The sequence below is a fragment of the Gallus gallus genome, chromosome 6, assembly GCF_016699485.2.
Source record: "Gallus gallus isolate bGalGal1 chromosome 6, bGalGal1.mat.broiler.GRCg7b, whole genome shotgun sequence".
NCBI lineage: Eukaryota > Metazoa > Chordata > Aves > Galliformes > Phasianidae > Gallus > Gallus gallus.
In genome coordinates this window covers 33,674,002-33,699,706 of record NC_052537.1, presented here as the reverse complement: position 1 = coordinate 33,699,706, position 25,705 = coordinate 33,674,002, and the positions used below count along the sequence as shown (strand labels likewise).

General features: G+C 44.6%; 1 protein-coding gene across 7 annotated transcripts in view; it reads right to left on the bottom strand.

Moving 5' to 3' along the window:
• The window catches only part of DOCK1 (dedicator of cytokinesis 1), a 275,550-nt gene extending 256,810 nt beyond the window's left edge, over positions 1 to 18,740 (bottom strand). For 6 of the 7 annotated variants that reach the window (XM_046943087.1, XM_040702563.2, XM_040702566.2 and 3 more), the window contains exon 1: positions 18,622 to 18,740. Coding sequence is in view for 5 of the 7 variants with exons in the window: in XM_040702563.2 (XP_040558497.1) it covers positions 18,622 to 18,667 (46 nt within the window). In the remaining 2 variants the exon portion in view is untranslated. Of the gene's footprint in view, positions 1 to 16,029 lie in introns of all 7 variants that reach the window. The other variant, XM_046943088.1, reaches the window with a different exon arrangement.
• Between the last annotated feature and the right edge of the window lie 6,965 nt (positions 18,741 to 25,705).

The window sequence follows — 25,705 nt, the reverse complement described above, 5'->3', positions numbered from 1 at the left end:
CCCAGGCCATTTATTTCAAGTTCCAGGTGAGCCCAGCAGGGCAGGCCCGCCAGCAGGGAGGTCAGCAACACACGTGCTACATGCAAAACGTGGTCAGAAGGTACTGAATCCTACCACACAACATAACATTACTGATATCAAATACATGGGGCAGGTCTTTGGTTCTTTTCTGGGTGGTACATGGAATGAAAGGTACAAAAAAAACCAACAGAAATAGGAAAGAGAAAATGTATGCAGCACAGGATCCTACAGAGTTTAGGAAAGGACACTTGAAGGTAAAAAGGTATAAAGATCAGGCGGATTACAGAGACTAATAATCACCAGTATTTAATGAAGGCTTTAGAAAGCGATACAGTTTTATTGACATCAAAACAAGCCAAGCTAACTATTCCTGTTTTAATGTTTTTGTTAACTTTCCCATTATTAAAACAAGACAAATCCTTGCTGCCAGGTATCTGGAGCACAGTATTTCAAAGCCATAATTGCTATTCTACAGGAGGAGAGCGTTCTGTGAAAAACATTAACAAAAATTAACATTTTGAACTGTTCTGAGCAGAGGAATGTTAACAACCATGAATACATGGCACGCTTCCTAAACAGCGGCACAAGGGACAGTCTGTTTGATAACACTCAGCAGAAATTGTTTGTCGACTTCTTGGGAGTACCAGAAAGATGAAATTAAAGCACTGGAATGGGCTGCCCAGAGAGGTGGTGGAGTCACCGACCCTGGAGGTGTTCAAGGAACGTTTGGACATTGTGCTGAGGGACGTGGTTTAGTGAGAACTATTGGTGATAGGTGGAGGGTTGGACTGGATGATCCTGTGGGTCTTTTCCAACCTTAGTGATTCTATGATTCTGTGATTGATCAGTTAGCATGAACTCTTCTGAGTTTGGATGGTTAAATCTGAACTTCTGGCCTTTACTTACATTTCTCGAATGTCACAGCTGTCACCAGACTCAAGAGAACCTGAGGGTGCTCCAAGTGCATGAGTCCACTGAATCTTTTGCCTTTGAGACCCTGATGAGCAATCTCACCGTGCAGTACCAAACACCCAAAGCAGGAGAAATTTACATTATGACAGATAAAAAACAGTTCTGTAGCAAGTTCGCACTTCAGCAAACCATTTCTCCAACACTTAAACTGAATAACATTAAGGATCAAAGGCAACTGTGAATAGAAGACATTAGAATTTATATCCGAGAGTGCTAACTGGTGTCTGTCACAATGAGGAGGGTCACATAACATGAACTTCACTGTAATGACCAATTCTCTTGACTGAAGATGACAAGCAGCCATCGAGCGGTAATTACTACCCATGACAGCTCCCACTGACCCCAGTCAAGCTATGAGTGGTGGCCAAAGAAGGAAGGCTTATTTCAAAATAATAAAAAGAAAATTTGGCTTGCAACAGCATTCACTGATGATGAAACAAACAACCGGAGTAACTATAAAGCACATTCCACCCCTGTGATTACAAAACACGGCTGCATACTCCTATGAAAGCCAGCAGCTAACCCCCAGCATGGGGGATTTTTTATGCAGTGACATCAAAAGTTGTTATGACAGATCAAATGTCTGATTGGAGCAAACAACAATGCTTTAACTAAAGGAAAAGAAACACTGGAGGAATAAAGCACAGAACTGGTACACATATGTCTTGTCTGGTCAACAACATACAGAGTCATGACTGAATTATGGATCAAGGTCCAGTGTTTTCAAAAAGGAATTATGTAGCCTATAAATTAGCTTCAAAAAAATCTTTGCTACAACTCATGAGCAAGGAGCATGGTTACTTTAGCACTCAAAGATGCATGGCTGAGACCCAGCCCGTGTAAGTTAACCTCACAGTTAACACAGACTAATTCAGTATCCCAGTGCTCTTCCACACTGAGCATGGCACAATCGAAGAGGCACAGTTAAGCTTCTTCCCTATTGCAAGTAAACACTCCCCCTCCTTATACTTGTAAGAATACTATTTACAATGCAATCTCTCCTTAAGTGATACATGCATGTTAGAGAAACATTAAGAAGTGATGGCCAGAAGATACCACAGGTAACAAGCTCAAGAAGGATGCTGCTTTTTGGGTCAACCAGCACGCTGCCCACTCACAGAAACACCAACATTTGCTCAAGCACTTGTGCCACTTCCCCCAGTCTGGAAAATGCCCTGCAGCAGATGAAGGATCAGGTTCCTCATGCCCAGCACGCAGGAATCAGCTATAGGTAAGCAAAGGGGTACTCCACAAAGGGGACCGCACTTCCTCAACCACCCCGTGATGGATGTTCACATACTGGCTCACAAACAGACCATTTCAGCTGCAGCCTTACACCTACCCTGCTGATAAAAGCCAAAGTAAGCCACAATTCACTGTGACAAAGTAAGAAAGCAGGGATTTCAGAGCACATGCTGGCGCTGAGTAAGGAACAGCTGATCAAAACAAGCAGTGGATGGATTCAGTATGAACTGTTACTAGGCTGATATGAACGCAGAGCAGTATTCAGCAAATAGTTTTCTATGTCAGCCTATTTGGAGTTCCTGCTCTGGGATTCAATGACCAGAACCAAAGTGGCAGGAAAAGTGCAAGCAAAAAGAATGCGAAGTCACAAGTGACAGAAAGCATCCCAAAGGCACCTCTCCTTCATACACTGCTGTTCTCTGCTTAGGACAGCTACGTTTCAGCACCAGAGATATTTCTGCTCATTAGCAGAGCTCCCAGCCATGATGACCAAGCAGCTGGTAGCAATCACTGCCTTCACCTGGCCTCCTCCTTCCAGGGCAACAAAGAAGCAGATCTACACAAAAGTACTGAAATGGCAAAAGCAAAGGATTAGTGTGGGCACAGAAAGCACAAATTTTCAACTCTAGGAGTTAATGAAGAAAGGAACAATGAATAGGGCATTACAGTAATTGCACTAAAACCCATTTATTACTGCAGAATATAAAACAAACACCTCTACAGGACTGCATTCATTAATCCATGCACATTAGAGAAATGAGGAGTGCAAGACCAGAAGAATGAAAGAGAGGTGAAAGAGGAAAAATGGTAAAAAGCAAACAAAGGTAACATCAGTATGCACTGCGAAAGCTTTTCTCTGTATGAAAGCTGAGATTGCTTAAGATAGCATAAAAATGTTACCACGTAATATTCCCTAGAATTATTTTGCATTAAAGCTGCATTAAACATTTTACACTCTGGAAAGGAAAAAAAAAAAAACACACATTTAACACATTATCAGCTTTATTCGATCATGTCTTTAAAAAAAATCCAACACACATAATAATGCTTTCTCATAAAAGCAAATCGAAACCAGAGATAGAAGTGATGCCTATTGCAAATCTTTACCATTGAAAACACGTAAGAAACCTGAAGATTTTCTTCCTTTTTATCTAAAAGTGTTGGATTTCCATATCATAGTGACTCCTTAGATCTCCATTACCTACCCTGAGATGTTTCCAATTATCACAGCTGAGTGTAATGAAGAAAGAAAATAATTTCACAGATCAGGATTTGCACCTAAGCTTTGCTAAGGATGACTGCCTCATCTGCAGGGAAACCAAGCACAGACCTTCCCACATTACTGAAGTCACCCTCTGCTTTCTCATCCCTGGTTTCTCCAAGCTCAGATCACAGTTCTCAGTACTTCAGTTGTTTTGTCACCCAAACAACAGCAAACCAGCCAATTTGCACAGGAACACACGGAATTTAGAGGTGAATTTGAGCATGCTGGCTGAGCGAGCCAAGGGCCACCCAAGCTGTAAGCATCACTAAGCACTAAGTCAGGTTGTGGAACAGATGGCAGCACAGGGGAGCAAGATGTTTCGCAGCACATCTGGTCTCTTATCACTACCCAGCATGAATTAGTAAGCTGAAGAGACTTTGTAAATCCAGGAAAAAAGAAAAGAAAAAAAAAAACCAAACTGAAGTCATTTTGCCTTCCAGAAGTGTAAGTACTGTGCTGCTGCATCCTCCAGGCAGAGCTCACATAGGAGAGAACAAGATGCTCACTTCTTTCTGCGAGAACAAAAAATAAAATGGAGCTCTAGACCTATCTAAGAGTCATTCCAGTTCTGGCTTTTTCTCCTCTCATCCTTCAAGACAGACATTTGTTCATATGGAGCTGATGAAGATGCCAACTCTTACCAGCCTTTTCCCTCCTCCCTTTTGCCAACTGATCTGCACTCTGAATGCTTCAACCAGTAAGTGCTGAGGATATGAAGTCAAAAATAGTGTTAAAAAGAAGAGAGATCACCACTGACTGTAACAACATTATTAATGTGGCATACTGCATAAGGTAACATAAAAGACAGTCAAGAACATTTAGATTAATTTTTAGTAATAAAAAGACTCTTAACTGAAACACACTGTATGCGATAAGCACACAACCCAAACTCTTCTGTGCTGGCATTTGCAGTCAGGAAAATTCTGACTTCGACAAGCACAAAAGATGGTCAAGAGGCAGACGCCTTGGCATGTGTCTTCTGCTAACCCAGAATCACACAGTTTTGACGTTCACCTGATTTCCCTGCACTTCTCTGCTAAAAGCAATAGCTTGGCTCTCGCTATGGTGGTCAACAGGCCATGTCCTTAAAGAAGACAAAGACAAAATGTGACCATGCAGTGCTCCCTCCCTGCCACGGCACACCTGAAGGACCTCTGCGCTTCTAACAGCTGAAACCTGAAATGGTCTCTAACCAAAACCTTTGATATTGTTGTGCCTAAAACACATCAAAATACACGCTGGGCATGAGGAAGGAGGAAATGAGTTAAACACCGGATGGAAGAGCTCATGCAGCTTACGGTCAGTGCTGGCACAGGATGCAGTGCATATGAGCTGGCCAGGAGTCAACAGAGACCAGTTAATCAGACTGAGGCTGCACAAAAGATCAGTGACCCAAGCAGGCACTTCTTTAGTGATAACCAAGAAAGAAAAAAAATAATACAGCAAAGAGAAAACAGAGAAAGCAAGAACCTGTGGCCAAGCACAGGAGGTCAACAGCATCAACTTCAGCCAACAGTGCCCACAGCCTCGGAGAAGGTCCCAAATAGAGCAGCGCAGTTCACAATTACCTTTCCAATCACAGAGGCAGGTGCAAACATCCCCAAATGCAACAATCTCCATTTTAAAACCAGTTTACAAGAGGGACTGCATCAGAGCGAGGTGCAAAACCCAGGTAAGCCCTTTAGTCCTTTCCAGGCCAAAACAAATGGGAGTGCAAACTCCCATTGCCAAAGCCTGCAGACACTGAATCCCAAGCTACTAATCTGGTGCTCAGGCAGGGCACGTAACTTCCCAAAGGCACATCGCTTTTTATGCAAGCTGGGTATAGGGCTGGCAGTGGATGCTGGACACAGCCAGTTCCCCAGCACCTGCTGCTTATGGGATGAAGCAGAGATTTTTATGAAAATACCTTTTTCAGCTCTCTGCTGGTGCTGCACAAAATCCTGGCAGAAGGACGTTTTATCTGTGTGAGGATTCTGACAAACACAGCCCACACAGCACTCCTGTAGCTCCACTTGAGGATACCTGAAGCGTCAGTCCCACTTCCCCAAGTTTTTCCCCTTGCTATTGCAGGTCTCTATCTCACCAAACATATTTTTGTGAAGAGGGTGTCTTTTTCCTGAGCATCTCTGCAGCAGTGAGCTTAATGTCACGGCTATATTTTAATAGTCATTTCAATGGACTATAAAAATCAAGTTCAACGCAGTAAAACTTCTATCGCACTACTGAGGAAACAGTTAGCAAAAAAACAGCCCCTGCCAGACACTATTCACTGCAATACGGAGCTGATGATGCAGAGCAAAGAGCCTGAAGCAAGGCGACAGTGGGGCGATGGGAAGAACTTCCATTTCCTACTGTTCTTCCTCCCCTGTATTTCTACCAAAAAAAAAAAAAAACAAAACAAAACAAAATCAAGATTCCTGTCTTGTGCCCCCAGGAAAGCTTGTGTACAGGGGAAGGGAGGAGAGGGCATCTTAAGATTTTTACACATCAAACCTTACTCAATTTGTTTCTGCTTACCATCACCTTATTTGTCTCTCGGCCCTTCAAGCTGTCTCCAACAGCAAGAACTATAGGGAAAGAGCAGGGATCCACAGGCAAATAATCCCTGAGGGGCTTGTTCTGCTTTCTTAGAAATAGCAGCCAGAGAGAAGAATTACCTGCTAAGAGCTGCAGTTTGATCCACCAGCACCTCTTTTCCACAACAGCGAGGCTACTGCAGAAATAAGAAACGTGTGGCACTTCCCCTGAAGTTGCATCTCATGCATACAGGAATGAATGTAAAAATGCAACCAAGGACACTAATCAAACAGCACTGAATGCATAAGAAGAGTGGCATTTTGCAAAAACAGGGAAAAATTGTTTTTCTCTAAACCAATAAGAAACCACATGACTCATGCAGCTTTCAGAAAAGCAAGAGAACTGGCTTGGCAGCTAATGCTAACAAAGAGGTTCTGTCTGATTCACTCGGGGCTTTGGGGGCCAGGCTCTGGGCTCAGCCCCATCTGGAGCACCGCGCTGCCTCACAGCATCACTGCTGAGAGGTTCTGCTCAGCCAAAGAGCCCCACGCTGCCCAGGGACAGTGCTTTTAGCTCACACTGATGGATATTCGCGCCAGAAGAAGGGGGGAGAAGAAAATGTAACTGATATGGGATTCCTATTCTTTAAAAACTCTGAATCACATTTTACTCTCTCGATAAATCAAATAAACATGTCTCCTGGAAGTACAAAAAAGCAGAGGAACACCAGAATAATCTGCTTGCACAACTAGAACTCCCCACCTTGCTAATCAATAGGATCCTAGATTTACAGCTGTAAAGCACAGGCTAATTTGATTGTTCTTAAACCTTTTCTAGCCTAGTAAAGTCGATCTAGCCCAGCTCCATCTCAAGTGAGGTGATGGCACAGAGCCATGTGCCTGGGCAGGTCAGAAGTGGCTCCCAGCCCACACATCTGGGAAGCCCCAGCCTCCAGCAGCACCAGCCTGCACCTGGAACCTCGGGGAAAACTCAATGATACTCTGCACTTGTTTTCCATTTGCTGCTTGGAAGGTTTTTAGTGGGTGTGCAGAAGTGGGTGTGCAGCAGGAAGATGGCACTCTTTTGTGAACTGAATCCCAACCCAGTCACACTGGTGGTGGCACTTACCCTCAGGACCAGAGCAGCCTTTTGATGGCCACCCACCAACTTTCAGCTCCCACCAGCATTCCCAATTACATCCCAAAAGCCATTGATTAAATGAGTGCAACTACGTCCACATTCACTCCCCATGCACCTAGCCCCCATTTTGTCCAGGGTTCAGCAAGAGCCAGCAAAGACACAGGAGGCACCAGCAAGACTCTTCGGTCAACCTGCAGTAAAGAAGCATGCAACGAATGCATCAACGTTCACCATTCCAACCAGCTGTTATAAGAAAAGAGCAAACTACTCTGGCTTTCTTTTTGGCACATTATGTCCCCAGCACCCTTCCAACTACTGGCTCCCTTTGCTAGGAACACACTGTACAGCTGCCAGCAGTGCCAATGGCCAACGCTGGCTGAAGGACAACCATCTCACTCTGATGGTTTCCAATGCAGCCTAGAAGAAACTGAATCTGCTCAAACGATGAAATTTAGCAAGCTCCAACTGTCAGCGCACCTTTGTGGTGAACTGGACTGCAAACGTCCTTCATAATCACTTTCCCTTAAAATTCTTGGGTCTGAGTAAAAACACTCCAGCCATCTAATAACTTTTAATTAGACCAACTCCAATTTCTCATCTGTTCAACTTACTAATCAGTTTCATGACCCCTACCTCAACGCAAAGCTATCTGAAAACAAACAAACCAAAAGAAATACGGCTAGCTGCTCCTGTATTCAACACATACCCCATGCCCGGGGAAACAGCTCTTCTTTCCTACAAAAATCAGCAGGCATTTGCTCCAACTAATCCTGGTGGGAACATTTCACCCAACACTTGGACCACTCACAGTGGGACTGGTCCAACTCACTGGCCACTGACAGCCAAACAAATGTGAACATTAAAGAAACACACAGGCATGATTATCCAAGCACAACACATGGACTCCCAACCTTAGAGCAGTATCTTGATAGATGAACAGTTCCCAGATCGTGCCTTGACTGTAAGAACTTACGCAGTCATCCCAATGTTTAGATACTCAGTTCCTAACAGTGTGAAATCTCCCTCTTGCATTCACCTTCACGTGCTCCAGCTGCAGAAGTCCAAAGAGTGCTTTCTGCATTTGCTCAAGTGAGTCACCCATCTGAACCATTTAAATTAGAGTTACCACAGCTCTGTAAACACAGAGGCCCCCTTTGCAGCAAGTTATTGATAAAAATCTGCTCATAAATCATTTGGAGAATACTTGCAACTGGAAACTCAAACACAAGCAGAACCCACACAAAACTTCTAAAAATGTAAACAATACCACAACTGAGTAATTCTCCTTACTCTGTCTAGAATGTGCTTATCTGGCTATATCCAAGTCACTGCCTTTATTTATTTAATAAATAAGACTCATCACACAGAGCTCGGAGTAAGACACTTGAGGCACTCCTTGAAGCCTCACTTGCTTCTCAAAGACATTTCCTTCTAATTAAAAAGCTGCTAATGAAACACCTTCCGTAAGCTGCAGCAAAAGGGCTCAGTGCTACCAAAGCACACATTACCTGCAGCAGCACCCCAGGTGTAAGACTCGAGGATGGACGGACTGCATCAGACCAGAGTCCAAAACCCCAGAGCCACAACCACAGAAGCAGCCCCCCCCAACTGCTCTAGAGCTCTTAGGACAGCAGCAACCCACACTGAAGCCACCCAGCCTAAAGTAACTGCAGATGTTCTGCTACCCACAGCAATGTCTTTTTTTTTAATCCCTGTAGACTCTTAGTTGCATTAAAATGCATAAGAACAAAAACCAACAAACAAAAATAAACAAAATGTAATATTAAATACCATCAGAATACTTGGCTCTCCATCAAAACTCCGGGGTTGTTGTTTATCCCCCTTTGAGTCCCACACGATGGAAACTACTGCCTCAGAAATACCTCTGTGCCACACAAATATCTGCTCTCTACTCCCACCAAAATATCTCAGTAGCAGAAAAATTCTGGGAAAAGAGCCTTCACCTACTGCTCCCAGCCCCCCCCCCCATGCTCTGTCACATCTCTGAGCTCACTCTACAAAGGACCCAACTCCCACAAACACAGCAGCTGTCAAAGCCTTACAACAATTCAGAGTTGGTCCTGGGCACGCTGCTCCCATCACCTGAGAAGTCAGAGAACACAGTCTGTCTGTGCCTGGTGAACAGTGAGCAGTGTCAGAAGAGACACAGAAGTACAGCAAAAACTTGACCAAAGTCACATGCGGACAGAAGATGGACTGTCAGCAGCAAAAGGCATCCCTGACAGGCCCAGAGTTAGCTGCTGCACACTGCAGTCAGCACAGCAGCTCTTACTGGAGGTAGAAGCCCTGATATGCCCAAAACTAAACTAAGAACAGAAATACACACTTTATTTATTCTTTGCTTGAAGACAACTTACTCCTAGCAGTAAGTGCTTCAGTTACAACTCTTAGTCTCTGCACAGGAAATCTGAGAGACCGGTCCGCAGAAATAAAACAATCAGCTTCTAAAGGGAGATAAAATAAAGGAAGAAAAAAGAAAAGAGGTCTTTTCAAAGAATCTCAGGTCTGTTCCATCTACCTTTCCTAGTCAAAGAAGCACTGGTGAGGCTAGGAACCAACAGGGAAGACAACCAACATCTAGTAATGATAATATGAAACATTAGCAGGAGCTCTGCTGGCACAGTGATTGCGCCTCCGCTTGCTGTGACAAAGCAAAAGAAGTGACAAGAGTTTACAGCTGGCTACTGGAACAGAAGCAAACAGCTCCACTGCATTTGCCATTTTTCCCCCCAGCTATAAATCTTGAAGGATAAACACCTTTCCCCATCGACCAAAAGGGTGAAGCGGTGGTAACTAGGTGAGCAGAGGGCAGGAATCTCAGTAAGGGCAACAAGGCAGACAACGTCTGCCTGTAGAAAACTGGATACAGAAATTAGGAGATACAGACAAAAACATAGGAAACTATTCAAAGAAGTATACGATATTAAAAACGTCATATATATTACTATTTCTTTGAGTAAGCAGGAGATGAGCAGGCTCTCATGTGCCGCTGTATACCATAAGCCCATTTGCTCAGCCTCAGCACTGTGTTGCTACAGGACAAGCTCAGCTCAGGGCTGCACATCAGGCAGCACCACCTCACAGCACAGAGCAAACTACAGACTTGAAATGAGCACCACTGTCTGTAGGCTTGGGTTACAAATGAGACCGCATCCTACAGGCTTGAACACAAGCATTACTTTCCACAGCTTTGAATTACAAGCGAGCCAGAGACTGCTTGAAATAAACAGCAAAAATGGTGACATTTTCCATTGTGATCACAAATAAGTAGGAAAAAAAAATAGAGAAATCAAGGTGATAAGCTTGTCCAATCTCCTATTTCAGGAGAACAGCCTAAGGTTTAGTCAAGAGAAAGCTTAAAGATCACTCATCCCTTTATCTATAACTTTCCTGACCTAAACAATATGCTCAGCCGTATTTCTACTTAGTCATCAAAACTACAGCACAACCTTCCCTTTAGAGGACAGCATTTGTAAGACATTCCCAGTAACCACCTCAATCAGCAGCAGCCATTTCAGGGTCACGATTTGTACACTGGAGTCATATGCACAGCACATTTTTGAAAGCATGCGTACTTTTAAATCGTTCACCATCTGTGTCAGGACTTGGAAACTCAAATATCATCAGCTACTTCCATCTGGCTCAGTGCTGAGATATTTCCTGTCCCGAAGTCCACTACAGGAATACTTTTTACATTACCAGTTGCTTTCATTTCACTTGGTTTCTGATACACCAAATGCTACACGCGCACCAAGCTGGAGCAGAGACAACTTAATTCCCCAATAAAAGCACCCAGCCGCACTCCCTGAACCCTCTCTGTGCTGCCAACATCTCTGCCTGCAGACCAGCTGCCACAGTGATGGCTGTGTTACAGACTGAAGCATCAGCTAGGAGGCAGGCAGGCATGCTGCTAGAAAGGCAGGTACCAACTAAGCTCCCTTCCACTTAGCCCCTTTAGCCTACTAAGGTATTTCAAGCACTGTCATCAGCATCAAGAGGTAGCTTATTTCTTTTGCAATTATTTTTCTTAATATTTTTTATTATTATCCCAGAAATCAGAGAAAACCACTACTACCACACGTTCTCAGTCTGGGCATGCTCAGCTCCTGGCCTGGCATCCCTTCCATGGGAGCTGGGCAGTCCCGGGGCTCAGCCACACTCCCCAACGTGTGCTGCCTTACTATGCAGGACTTCAAATCTAGTGCTGTCAGTACTTCCGTGCTTTGTTTGCAGAAGAAGGAAGACGCACACAGCATTTCAGTGCTGTGAGGGGCTCAGGTGCCCCGCAGCACTCGGTCTCTCTGCATGCTGTGGTCTGTACACTCCTCACCTCCCACCTGTGCTTTCAGACATCACATGTCCAAGTGGTTCAGTAGCCACGTTCCATGCAGCTCTGCTGGCAATCGATGAGGAATTTACCATCTCCAGCACTGCGTCCATTACCAGAGGAGAACAATACAGTTTGCTGCTGCCAGCACGCAGCATTTCCCAAGCACTCCCATTTCGTGCTCCTCAAAATGCTGTGCTGCTTCGTGCGTGATCTGATCAAGGTCTCTCCAAGCTCAATTACGTTGTGAAGCTGTACAGAACAGAGTGCCCAGAAGCCAAGCTCCTACAAGCACACACTCATCATGTACACCTTTACTTTCTTTTCCTATCCCCAAATTACAGAGCAAACCCTCCACAGCTTACTCACTTGTTTCTTCTTCTGGGTAACACAAAGGCTTTTTGCTATTCCAGCTCCCTTTGGTGAAATCAGTTACAAGAAACCTCTGAAAACGTTTTATTAAAGATGTGTGCTAAAATAACACCAACAGTACCCTAAACAAAGCAGCACTGCTAGGAAATACTATACCACGATAGGAAAAGAGTGCAAGTGTGGTGGCCAATAGTTACTCCAGCTATCCATCTGTTTCTTTTGTTGTGTGTATGGTTATGTAATTGCACATAATAGTTCTCAATGTAATTATTTCAGTTTAGTTACAAAGCTATATGGAGCAGAAAAATCTTTCAAGAGATAGTTCATATTTTGCTGATAAAACCGAAATGCCATAACTGCTTCTCCTTGTGTTACAAGCCTTTATATCAACAATCGTATTTAATGTACAAATTACATAAACACGAGAAGACCGATAATGCTATAAATGTATGCATTTTCACCACTACAGCCCAAAAACACAGATAAAGTTTCACAACCACAAACATTATCTGTCTGAACGTTCTTTTGGTTTAGATAGTGTACCATTTCCATTTTCCTCCAAGCTCAAAGAAGTATTTCACTAACTCATTAAGAAATATATTAAAAAGAAAGAACAAAACCCTACAGTTAGAATACTGCCAGGATCCCCCACAGGCCAGAAAGCAAAATTAAGCATTTTCAAGTTTGCAAAAAAGATACACTTCTCCTCCAGTTCATGACCAATGGCCCACCTCCATGCCAAGGAGACCTCTACAGCAGACTATTCCGTAGGAACTGAGGTCAGCCATCCTTAGATGTTTTGTATAAGCTTCAGCTTTGCAGCAAGTACAGACATGAGATTGACATTGCTAACGGAGTAAATGCTTTCCATCTGGATTAGCACTGGCTCCTCACTGGAGCTTCGATTCATTCATCTAGGTCAGCTTCCAGCTATTTACCTTAAGTTAGACATGTCCACAGGTATTTAACAAGACGTATTGGATTTCAGTTCTAAGGGACTACTACAGGCTAGAAAAGGCATACACTGCATGTGGTCTGCAGCCAACACAGGACAGTTTCCAGAAACACAAGTATTTCCCAAAAATGCTTAAGTCTTTAGTTGCAAGCTGAGGGACAAGCTCCCTGGAGATGCTGCTTTGGCTTTAAATTGCATTACTTTCCCTATTTTGCCCATACATAAAACGTATTTATTTTACATCAATAAATGCAAAATAATAATAACAACCTAAACCAAGCAGTCATTGCAAGGAATAGACTAACAGGAAAACCAAAGAAACAGACAGGGTAGGTACTACTACTTTCTGTAAAACCTTTAACCAGGACCTCGTCCTACTGTTACTTCCACACCTGTGTATGACGTGAAGCATAAAACCTCACTCTGTGAGAATTCCCCCTCTTCTTCTCTCTTCTAGGAACAGGAGTGTTAATTCATAGCGGACAGACTCCCAAAGCAACCCAAAACTCAGCAGAGTTCAGCCAATGCTCAGCATCATGCCTGTAAGAGCTGGAAGTCCGCGATGCGCCGCTCAATCCCAACAGCCTACGGCAGAGCCATAGCAGAGAGCTACACAGTACCTTCCAGCACTGAAGTACAGCACATTTTTAAAAGCTCTTGTAAAAACTCCAAGAACCTTTCAGATCAGAGACGATGCACACGAAAGGTCTGGGGTAGTTTACTGCCCCTATAAAGTCGCACTGCTCATTAACTGATCCCACTGCAAACCCTAAAGGATTTTCACCTGCAGCCATGAAGCACAGAAATGATTAGCAATAAAGACAAACAGCTGAAGCTCACAACTGTCGCAAGGTCTTTTCATTAGGCTGAAGTAGAGGCTGGTACCTCTCTTATCTCTGGATATTTAAAATGAGGGCCAAAAGCCAAGGTGCTACAGCTAAAAATAAATGCAGCACAAGTAGTGACCGCATGCACGGAATGCACACAGATTTCATAACATCCTATGCGAGAAAATGAATAAGGAAAAAAACATATTTCTGGTAAAGCCCTTCTCAAAACAATACCAGTTTGCAACTCTGCCAGTGGCAGTTCCCTTAGGAGTAAGTAAACATGGCCATGGCACACAGGAGGGCATGTTGTCTCCAAGAGGCTGAATCTGCATGTGCTTCCTTGAAATAGTAATGCACTAATAAATACATGAGCAAATACAGCATATGCACATTTTTACTCCTTTGGTTCCGGACATCATAGCACAGCACTGCTGTAATAAATCCGTAGTGCACAGAATGGCCTCAGAAAGACTCCAAATTCACTCACAGAACAGCATCGTTAAGATGCATCTTCCTTAACTTCCTAAAATGCTTTCCTGTTTCAAGGCAGGAGTTCAAAGGCAAAGACCACCAACTCTTCATAAAAAAAGGGAGGGAACCTCCAATGCCCCCAATCAATCACCACAGTTGCAACACAGAAATACTGGATTTTTGGAAAACCTGAATCTGTTCTCAGCACGTGAGGTCCTTCCTTGAGCAACAGAAATGAACCACCAGCACTGACCTGAACAGGTCTCAAATGGCATCACTCCTATTAAATTCCTGTCCTCCCTTCCAAAGGGCCACTACGAGGGCACAAATGAAGCTGCACATCAAAAATTTGTAAGTGATTTATTTTACCAACTATACAGCCCTCCCTTAGAAATAAGAAAATATTTCTGCAAATCTGGTTTGAAGACAGTATACATATGCCTTTTGAAAAGCTATCCCAAACCCTGGGAGGCACTACAACCCCCTGACCTGGAAATCTGGCAAAGTCCGTCCTATTTCAAAGCATCCCAAATCAGGCAGGTTATCATTTGCCTGTCATGAGAAACAAACCAAACCGACCAGTAACAAGGAAAAACACACCAAGTCCCAAGTGGGGCAACTTGTAGCAAAATTGGTTTCCTTCCTGGGTTTGTTTGTTGTTGTTACAGTTGTTTGTTTTTAAAAAGCATGCATGGAAACAAATGTTACTGAGAGCACTGCTTATCTGGGCAGCTGGAAGGTGCTGGTTGAGGACTGAGAACTGCAGACACCACCTGAAGCCCCTGCACTACCCTGTCTACCTGGGAAAAACCAGAGCACACCCAAGTAAGCCACAGATGTGCATCAACAGTACATTCACAGTCACAGACGGACAAATTACTCAAGAAATGCTGGTATTTTTGATACATTTAACATTACCATTGGCCTACTACCTAACACTGCATTTCCAGGTGCCATCCTGAAGCAATATATTCAGTACAGCTATACAGCTCCATGTACACGTACCTACCCCCTTCTTCATCATGGCATCACATTCATGTAACTGGCCTGAAGTTAAAAGCCTGCACTAAGCACTACTCACAGCAACAGCAGCATTAATCTGCTTTTTTTGTCATTCATTAGGAGTAGCAGAGAGAAGTACAGTCAGCACCCTGAAAATTAACAGGGTCCGAAGGAGAGCACACCACCAGGAAGCTCTCCTTCCCCATCTGAGGCCAGCAGACTCACTATTTTTCTGTTTCTCTGTTTACAAGAAAGATTCAACTGTCTTCAGCGGTGGTCTCATGCCTCCATACCTGCACTTAAAAAAAACATTAAAGGTATTTTAGGCACAACTGCAGTAGCCCCAGTTCTACGTCTTACTGCAGCTTGTGGAACAAAGGAAAAGGGCTCAACAACTGCAAAAGGCAAAGAATCATTAAGGTTGGAAAAGACCTCCAGGATCATCTAGTCCAACTGTCGATCCATCCCCACCATGCCCATTAACCACGTCCCCAAGCACAACATCTTCAGAGTTCCTGAAAACCCCAAGGGACAGTGACCCCACCACCTCCCTGGGCAGCCTTTGCATGCCAATGCCTGACCACTCTTTCTGAGTTCTTCCTGATATTCAACCTGAATGTCCAAAGGGATTTGGAAATTACCCAAGCCATATCATGTTTGTATATCCCAGAAGTGCTACTTAGGCTGACAGGCTTACTAAAACATCTCGTTACACCTCATCTTCATTGGCATAAGCAAAAACATCAGAATTTTCACCTCCGACTACAAGCATGAATCAGGAGCCTGAGCAGTTGTGCTCTGCAGGCACTACTGCAAGTAGGCAGCAGATACACACAGTTACTGGACTTTTAATGGTCCTGCTCAGAAAGCCATGCACCCACACAGCTACCTCCATTCCCAAGCATGCCACATCCCAATGACGAGATAAGAGCCAAAACACAGAGCTGCAATGACGAAGGAGATGGATGAGCGACATCAGGAACACAGAAAAAGAATGCTGCAATTCAACTGTTCATTTTCCTCTTTCAGATGGCTCCCTACACATTCATCTCATAAGTCCCTCACGCTATTCCATCCCCACCCATTCCTCATCCCGCCTCCCCACGCTCTGAGCCCAGAGCCCCACCAGGAAGCAAAGCTGAGTCACACTCACAGCTGCCCTCTGAGATAAGTCTCATGCACTGCTCCCCGCGTGGATGCTGGGCATGCAGTAGTGGCTGGGAACCCAGCACTGTGGGATGGGGTAGCTGAGCAGAAAAAGCATTTCCTGAAACATCTGCACCCAATCTCTCCGTAATTTACTCCCAGTGCATCACCAGCACCAGCCTTTGGGACTTGAGATGTTAAGAAAAGTTAGTTGTGCGCAGGAACGCGCTAACCTAATGGGGAAAAAAAAAAACTATATATGCATTACATATAAAACACATGGCTTTTATATACACACACACACACACTCCTGTGCTCCCACAAGATAAGCAGCGTAACCCACAACCAATGACACCCTCCTGCTGATCGCTGCTTCTGCTTCAGTGCAGTGCCCGCACACCCCATCAGCTCAGCCCTGCAGAGATGGATGGCAGCTCCATTAGCAGCCCTGCTTGAAGGACGCAGGTGTTGCTGGTTGGCTGTCACACAACACTGTTCTGCTGTCACTCCCCAGCACTGGCCGTGGCAAACAGTTGGGAAGACAACGTTCTTTTACTAGGATGTTCACCTTAACAGTGTGTTCTCCACTGCTGCTCTGGGACTACGCGACTTCTGCACTGATTCCCTGCAACCTGGAAGACTGGCAAAGAAACAGAACACCAGCAGGGTACACAAGTCCCCATTTTTAACTACACACAGACATGTAAAATACGTTTACCAAGCAGAATATGAACCCTCCATCAGGAGGAAATTCAGCAATGCAGAAAAGAGGCTGTCCTCTCCACAACCTGCATTTAGCAGCATAACAGAGAATAGCAGCACCCAATTAACTCTAAATCCCATTTAATCTCCTTGCAACACTGTGTCTCTTCTAAACTCTCACACCCTGTCAGAGTATTTCTCTGACACTACAGATCGTCCCACTCAGCTAACTCGAAGGAAAGAAAAGAAAGAAAGAAGCCATCAGAGAAATAGCAAAGCTATTACCAAAATATGACAAAACTCCCAAGAGCAGCAGACAAACAAGAAGTGCAGAATGAGCCTCCACTGAGGACTCCGAGCCTTTTCAAGAGTTACAGCTTCAGCACACTCCCAGCACAAAAGTGACCCTGTGCTTCCTGAGACCATGAAACAAATCAAAGACTCTTTTCAAATTATACCTAAGCTCACTCTCTACAAATGCACTTTCCCACGCTGGATACCCAAAGCTTTTATCTCAACGCACTCAGCTGCCTCCACAACTCCTTGTCCTCTCAATGCAAAGCAGCTGCAGGACATCGCTGCCCAAGCAGCACCTCCAACGTGAGACATCACCCTCCAACGCACCGTGTGCCCCCCAGTGTCCTCAGGTTTCCAACACCAGCTCACACTGCATGGTGACAGATCTGTTCCAGCAGTTCAGAGCTACACCACCAAGCACATGTCACAGACCTGGATACCATCCCCTTATTTTCTACGGATGTACAGGTAGAATTTTAAAGTAACTCCTAAAATTCACCCGGGTTCTCTTTAGTGCCACACATTCCCTTCTTCCTGCTCCAGTTGTTACACAAGGCTTAGCTGTGGGGACGCACAACTGATCTCAGGATCCAGAGCGCAACAACTGCGGGGGAAATCACTCCATTTCTTACTTCCAGACGGAACACACAGGTTTATTATTTCCTTCCCCGCGACAAACGCTCTCTCTCGCGCCGGTTTTCTCCTCCTCAACCCCTACAAAACGCTTCCAATCCCAATGAAACACCGCCAGCACCGCGCCGGGCCTCCTGCAGCGCGGCTCCGTGCGGCGTCAGCCCGAGAACAATCCGCCTCTGTGCCGGGGGAAGGAAACAGCCGAGGGCGACATGGATCCTCGGGCAGAAGAGGGGAAACCTCGGCACACCGAGGGGCACGGGGCGAGGCCGGGAAGAGAAACCCACGTACAAATAACTCTAAGCCTGAGAGAGTGGTACTCAGCGCGGGGCGGCGGGGGGGGAGGAACGGAGAAAGAACACAAAGCTGCAACTTTTCGCTCGAGGATGACTCAAGCGCAGGTTGAGCCGCGCTCCCGCACAAACTCCTCAACTCCACCGGCCGGCAGCCCCGGGAAGGGCGACCGAGGGCCGGCAAAGCAGCCCTGGGGAGCGGCCCTGGGGAGCGGCCCTGGGGCTCCGCGCTCGCCCCGCAGAGCCCACCTGAGGCGGCGCGGAAACGGCGGCCCCGCCGGGCCCAGCGCAGCCCCCCGCCCGGAGCAGAGCGGGCCCGGCGGACGTGGGGGGATCCCCGCGTACTTCGCGGAGCGCCGCAGCGCAACAGGCGGGCGCGGGACCCGAGGGGAGGCAGGGAGGGTCCTCACCTACGCCGTATTTCTCCTCCCTTTTGGTGGGAACCCAGCGGGTCATGGCGCTGGGGCGGCCGGAGCGGGCGGGGATGCGAGAGCCCCGCTCCTACGCCGCCATTTTCCAACCGCGGGACGGGAAAAGTTTCTACCGACGGCAGTCATGTGGTGCGGGCGGAGCCAGCGGCCTGCGCCCGGCCGGGGGGAGCCGGCACAGGGCAGCCCCAGGACAGCGGGGCGAGCCCCGCCTTCACCGTGGGGAACCGGGGGACACTGAGAGCGCTCCTCCCGCCCGGACGGGGCAAAGCGGCTCCGCTACGGAAAGGCCGGCAGCTCCCGGGCTGACTGCATCCCGGCTCGGCAGGAAATTGCCCCACTCAGAACCGGCTCTGTATACAAGCAGCGTGCTCCCCTTTATCCCGCAGTCAAAAAGCGGGCAGCCTCTGTGGGAGCAGCCCGGGCTGCTTCCTAACTCTTCAGAGCTCCGGTGAAGTGTTGGTTACTTTGCTTTCTGCCGTATTTTCGAGCCGCGGAGCCGCGCAGGATTGGAGCCTGGCTGCCGCCCAGAGGTGCGGCGCTCACGCCGGGTCGGCGCTCCGTCGAAGCACGGCGGGCTGCCCGCGTTTGGGCGGTGCTGCGTTAGGAGAGCTCCGTTTCCGCGTAAATCCTTGGTTCTGAAGATAAGAAACCAGCTAAATCAGAAACCTGCACCAAACCCAGCCCCTAAATAGAACCATTACGGTTGGAAAAGACCTCTAGGATCCCCGTACCCATCCTCCCCCCTCCCCATGCCCACCTACCACACTTTCATGGTGCTAGATCACCTCCAGGGATGGGGAGTCCACCATGTGGAACAATTTAATTACAGAAGAATGACCAACAAAAATCATCGTCTTGATCCTGATCCCTGTGCTCCCAATGGAGTCTCAGCCCCAGGAAACATCTCACTGGCCATCACATCAGATTGCTCCTCTGCTGGAGAAGCTCCATGCCACAGAGTACATGTAAGTACAGTGAGAGCACATGTGGATCAGACTCAAATGTTCCTCTCTTATTGTCTAGTATCACTGGGCACGTAGGGTCACTTTCTACAACAGCACTCATTATCACCAGGTTTGGGGATCAAGTATTCAGCTCCAACATCTGAAGGAGGCTACACCTCATCCTGTGAATCTTCCCTTTTCCCATCCTTGTGATCTGTTGCCCAGGTCACTACCTACAAGTTCCAACTAATCTGAATTTCATTGCTCTTGTCCTACTGAACCCAAGGGCTGCTGTGATAGATCCAACCTCTGCACCTTCCTACATTATGTCCTGGAGTGAGGAGATCAAAAGATTCTCAAAGTCAGCTGCCTGGCTTATCATCTTTATCCTGCATTAATGAGTAAATGATTAGAGTCTTACCAAAGACAACTTACAACAGAGCTCTTTGATTTAACAGGTTTATTTTTCATAAGATAAATCAAAGTGAATTAACTGAAATAATGGGCATACTTGTCCTGTTGCTATAGTCATCTTTGTAACTTCAGGCAAGTAAGAGGGGAGTGAAATGGAAAAGCCATGCAGAAATAGTAGTTATTTCTAGTGACTAGCATTTCTCAGTTCCACGTGGCCTCAAGCTGCACCAGGGCAGGTTTGGATTGGATATCAGGAGGAATTTCTTCATAGAAAGAATTGGGTTTTGGAACAGGCTGCCCAGAGACGTGGTGGAGTCCCTTTCCCTAGACATGGCGCTTAGGGTTCAGTAGTAGGTGGTCATTGGACTTCATGGTCTTAAGGGTCTTTCCCAACCTCATTGCTTCTTTTAGTACTGATATATTCTTTTCTGCAGTGCCAGCAAGTACATGCAGCAAAAGTAAAGAATCTGAAGCAGTTCAGACATTAAATGGTTTAGAGATCTTTAAGGCTATTACTGTAATAGCCTCTTACAGAGGACTTGGTTTACTTTAAGTTATTGGTAACAAAGAATCACTTCCATGGACACCATGCTAGCTTTACAGATACAGAAAATGAAAAAATGATACAAAGTAGTACTGATGTTAATTTTAACCTGGACATAGTTGGAATTAGCTTGTGCATGGCCAAAGAAGGCAGTGAGTGACAGTGTCTTCTAACGGGTTATAGGCACTAGAGAACAATAGCAGGTAACAAATAAGGAAAATTAGCTCACCTCTTCCAACAACCAGCAATAGCTCAAGAAGAGTACAATCTCTATCCAGGGAAAAGCTGCTCCCTTGGCTGCTAACCCTTAAATGAGGATGAGAAGGGCTGGATCCTTCCATTCACTCAGGTGCATTGCTTGCCCCTGAGCTGCCTGGGTTAGCCATGTCTCCTCACCTGGTGCTCGCCCATTGGTTCAGGCTGTGATTTGGCTGTTCTGCTGCAGCTTGTAAAATGGCCTTGTGCTATTTGCTGCCCTTTCTGGGCCCCAGCGTTCAAATCTGAAATCTAAGCTGTTAACTTTCTTCTGTGTTGAAGGATGCTAAAAGAGAATGTTTTCCTTCGTGAGAAGTGCACTGCTGACACCTTTCTTCAGGTGTTAATTAAGGGTTAAATTTGATTCTTCCAGAGATTGGTGCTACTTAATCTAAGTGTACACCTGCGCTATATGGGAGTTATGAATACTGTGGTTATGTTCCTAAGGTAGGAAGTACCCTGTCAGTGAGAAGGGCTTTTTTTGTTGTATTCTATAATGGTCTATAGCACAAACAACACAAGTAATCTCATGGCCAACATAAAGACACACATAAGGTTCTATATTCATTTTATTACTTTCCACATTTTCATTGTAATGAAAACCCGTTACAAATGCCATTGAAATTTCGATAACCAGTAAAAAATACTCCTCCTTGTTCACAATGCATAAATATTCCAATACTAGCTTTTACAGCTAGGAAAAAGAAATGTAATAGGATAGTACTATAATATTGAGAAAGTAGATTTTTATTTTTTTCTCCAGCAAATGTAATGTAAAGTATGCTTGTGAAAAATATTTTTCATTAACTCTAAAGTGCTGTAGCTGACATAGTTTACATACTTGGGCATAATATGTTTCTTCACACTGTGCATGTATGCTTTTCATTTGTGAAGAGGAAACTGAAAAATGCTCCTTTCCATAAAATCTGAAAGTTTTATCACATCATTATGTCAGCAATTTGGATTCTCACCTTGTTATGTAATGCATCCCGTGGAATTGGAGGCGCTTCTTCTGGAGCAAAGAAACATTCCTTTTCGTAAGAGTAACTCCAAGAAATCCAAATGCAGCATTTGGCCACAACTGAGATTTGAAAATCACGTCAGAGAGGTCAGGAGTGTCTTTGGGAAGGGATGAATGGAAAAAGAACTGCTCTTCTGAATTAAATATATTTGTACTAAATAAGACTCTATAAATGTATAGATGCAGCCAAGTTGTATTTCACTCTTACTGCACGTGACTACATAAGAGGAATCTTTGTTCCATCTCAGTTCAAAATCACTTTTTAGGGAAATTATATATCCTTTTTTTTATTGTCAAACCATGTAGGTAAATTCAAAATTTACACATATTGTGCAAATTCCTCTTGGAGATATCCTTCCTAGGAGATGATGCTGAGGGCTCATAAAATCTTATCATAAATAATTGTTTCGCTTTCCTATCTCTGCTGTAGATATTTTGTTGGAAATGCTATTGTTTCCTCTACAGATACTCAACATTTCTTTTGCTGCACAATTTTCATTTGGGGTGAATGACTTTCATGCTCTTAGATGATCTTTGCAATGAACAGCTCCCTATGTTCCATGTTTGGGTACACACAGAGTTCTTTATACCCAATGGAAAGACACTTTAAAGTACAATTTTGGTACAGCATATTGCTCTTGATCAGAATGGAAATCATATTAATTTTATGAGTTCATGCACTAAAATGACTTCAGCCTTTTAGCTTGGTCTTATATATGCCCAGTATGTATATGATTACCTAGGGAATCTCTTCCAGATGAACAAGGGAGAATTGAGAAGTCAGAAGTGAATTTCCTTTGACCTTCCTATTGGCTTCAATCTGGCAAAGAGTGGCATGTGTAAACCTGGACTGAAGCTTGACAACAGCTTGAGGGAAATTCTGCTCTCCCAGGCTTTGCCCGTGTGCTTTATAAGCATGCCCAGTGATCTTCCTTTCTATTACTGTACGATCATTTTGAGTATATATGAGCATCTTAAGCTTTTTTTCTAGTAGTGACAATTATGATAACCAGCATGCCAGATGCAGGACTTCCGATTGCAAACAGAGGTATTCAAAGGCAACATTGGGATTTATGTATCAATATATGCTGTTATGACAGATAGTGCATTTGTCACACCAGTTTAGCACCTTTGAGATGGGTTGAAGAGAGCACCTGGCCTTCCAATCTGCTCACTTTTAGTCACCGCTTGCTTCCCTCTTGCATCTGAATTTTCTTTTTTATAGACTGTGGGACTATATCGCCGATTAATTATGTTGAAGTTCAGAAGGAATACAGAGGTATCAATGTATTGATATTTTTGATTGAACAGTCCAGATTTTAGCCTAAAAAAAATGAGGTTTGGTTGTTGGTAATGAAAGTGATTTGGCTCCGCTGGAAATTGCACAAACTGTTCTTGCTATATTATGCTGAAAGTGGTATAATGAATAAGACATCTTCGCATGGTTTGGTGCTTAAATGCAAATGTGTGAACACCTAGTTACTCTTTATAAATACACAAGGGTTTCCGAAGTGATGTATTTTAGGAAGGGTATGATTATCATAGATAGAGCTTGGTTTATACCCTGGTATTTTATTTTGTGCTCGAGAATAAAAAGAAATCAGATGAGTTTTACAGCCCTGCAGTAAATGGCTTCATTTCTACTCAAGGGGAAAATCTGTTTTCTGATCATACCAGAGTGTAAGATTTTACATTCTTCAGAGAAAAAGCACAGTGAGGTTTTATGAGGGGTCAGCCTCTTCTATCCCCCTGCACTTGGCACAAATGCCATTCACGCTAGTAGTACATCTTGTTTTGTGAAAAGAATAGCAGGCAGCGTGTCCTGGGTAGCATGTTTGTTTGATTGACGGCAAGTATTTTGGATGCTGTAGTTGCCTTGGGACAGAATGACTGCCCTGCCAATGGGAACCTTCTCCACAGGTGTCAGGAGGAGGTCTTATTGCCTCCCTGCTTTCCAGCCCTTGCAGCTCATGTTTGGAGCTCGAGGAGTTAAAGCAATGCAGTTTCTGTCCTGCCACACTGGGTTTATTCTGCAGGACCAGAGGAGCTGATAGAGCTTGGATATAATGTTAGCTTGCAGGTTTATCCAACTTCATGGTCTTAACCTAAGACAGGGGAGCTTTAGGTTAGATATTAGGAGGAAATTTTTCACCCAGAGGGTGGTGGAGCACTGAACAGGTTGCCCAAGGAGGCTGTGGATGCCCCATCCCTGCAGGCATTCAAGGCCAGGCTGGATGTGGCTCTGGGCAGCCTGGTCTGCTGGTTGGTGACCCTGCACATAGCAGGGTGGGGGGGCAGCTGAAACTAGATGATCATTGTGGTCCTTTTCAACCCAGGCTGTTCTATGATTCTATGATTCACTGGTGCCCAAATTTCCATTGAACCCACCTTTAATTTTTGTCTTTTAAACTGAATTCCTGAGCAACTGCATTAGGGGCGTATTGCAAGTTCCAAAACTCAATGCTTCGTCCGTTCCTTGTAAGAGCAGGACTTTAACCCCTACTTAATAGCAATGGACTCCTGCTCCCAAGGAAACACTCAGGAACATCATTGGAAATTTTACAGTCAAGCCCAAAGCAGTTAGAGGAAAAAGTAGTACAAATCACTGCAAAATAAAGGCTAAAATATAGTTTACTGTTGCTTAGTGGCAACCTGATCCTCTTTGCAGTAACTTTAAATAACCAACAGTATAAGGTTTTATGTATGGGTGGTTTTTTTTTTTCTGTTTAGTGGTAGCTTTTTCATGTATTTGATATTTATACTCTATATGAGGTTATGAACTCCATTTATGTACCCTTAAGCAAACTCAAAGTCTAACAGGCAAAACAAAATGCTTTATGTAACAGCTTAGGGTAGAATTGCTCCCAGAGACCAGTTGCTTTACTTTATGCATTCCGACAGATGTATGGTTTAAAATACAACGCATTATGTACAGAATAGTTAAGAACATTCTTCCAAAAAAACAGTGAGAAAGACATATTCTGGTAGCTATATTCTGATAGACTCATTTTTTATTCTAAGATAGATAATGATCAGATAGAGAGGAGTACAAGCTTGAGATGAAAACATACATTATTTCTGTTAAAAATGCACTTAAGGAGCACTTAACATTTTGAAAGCACTGAACAAATATTAACTCTTTCTTGTGGGACGGTGCCCTTATGTGTATTTACAGTGGAGAGGCAGCTATGCTAAGGCCAGCTTTTTAAATGTGACAGGCATTCAGGAATTGAGAACTCAAAATATCAGACCACTTCTGTCACACCTCTTGATGAGGTGATTTTCCTGAGGCCAGAAGCGACACATTAGCTGGGGCAGGGTTAGATTTTATAATTTCCTCGGTCTGCAGGCAATGTTCTCTCTCGCCTTTTGATGAGCGATATGAGATGACAATGAGAAATGACAATGTAAGAACACGATGTACTCCCACCAGTTATAAGGCCTGAGAAACTGGTTACTGAAATACGAATTAGTCGGAGCAATAATGAAAATGATTTTGCAGGAAGGATGCCTGTTCCTGGGGGCAATTCACAAACATGGTGTATGTGCTGCATGTATAGGAAAAAGGTGTTAATGTTGAAAGAAAAAATGGAAATATGCTATTCACTTTTCCTCCTGTTTGCCCACCCATTGGTATTCATCCCACACCAGATTTCCCAGTTGGACTGGTGGGTTTTCCTGCTGTACCGTAACAGGGGCAGGATTGGTTTATTAAAGACCCTTTTGAAAAGCCTTCTGAGATGTACCATAGGATAGCAGCTCTTGCAGCTTCCCCTTGCTTTCTCTTGAGTCCCACAGCCAAACCGCTTCCGAACTGGGATGTGATGAGGACTCCACAGTTGCAGTTGAGTTAGCATGACTGATCCAGTTGCACGTGGAGAAACG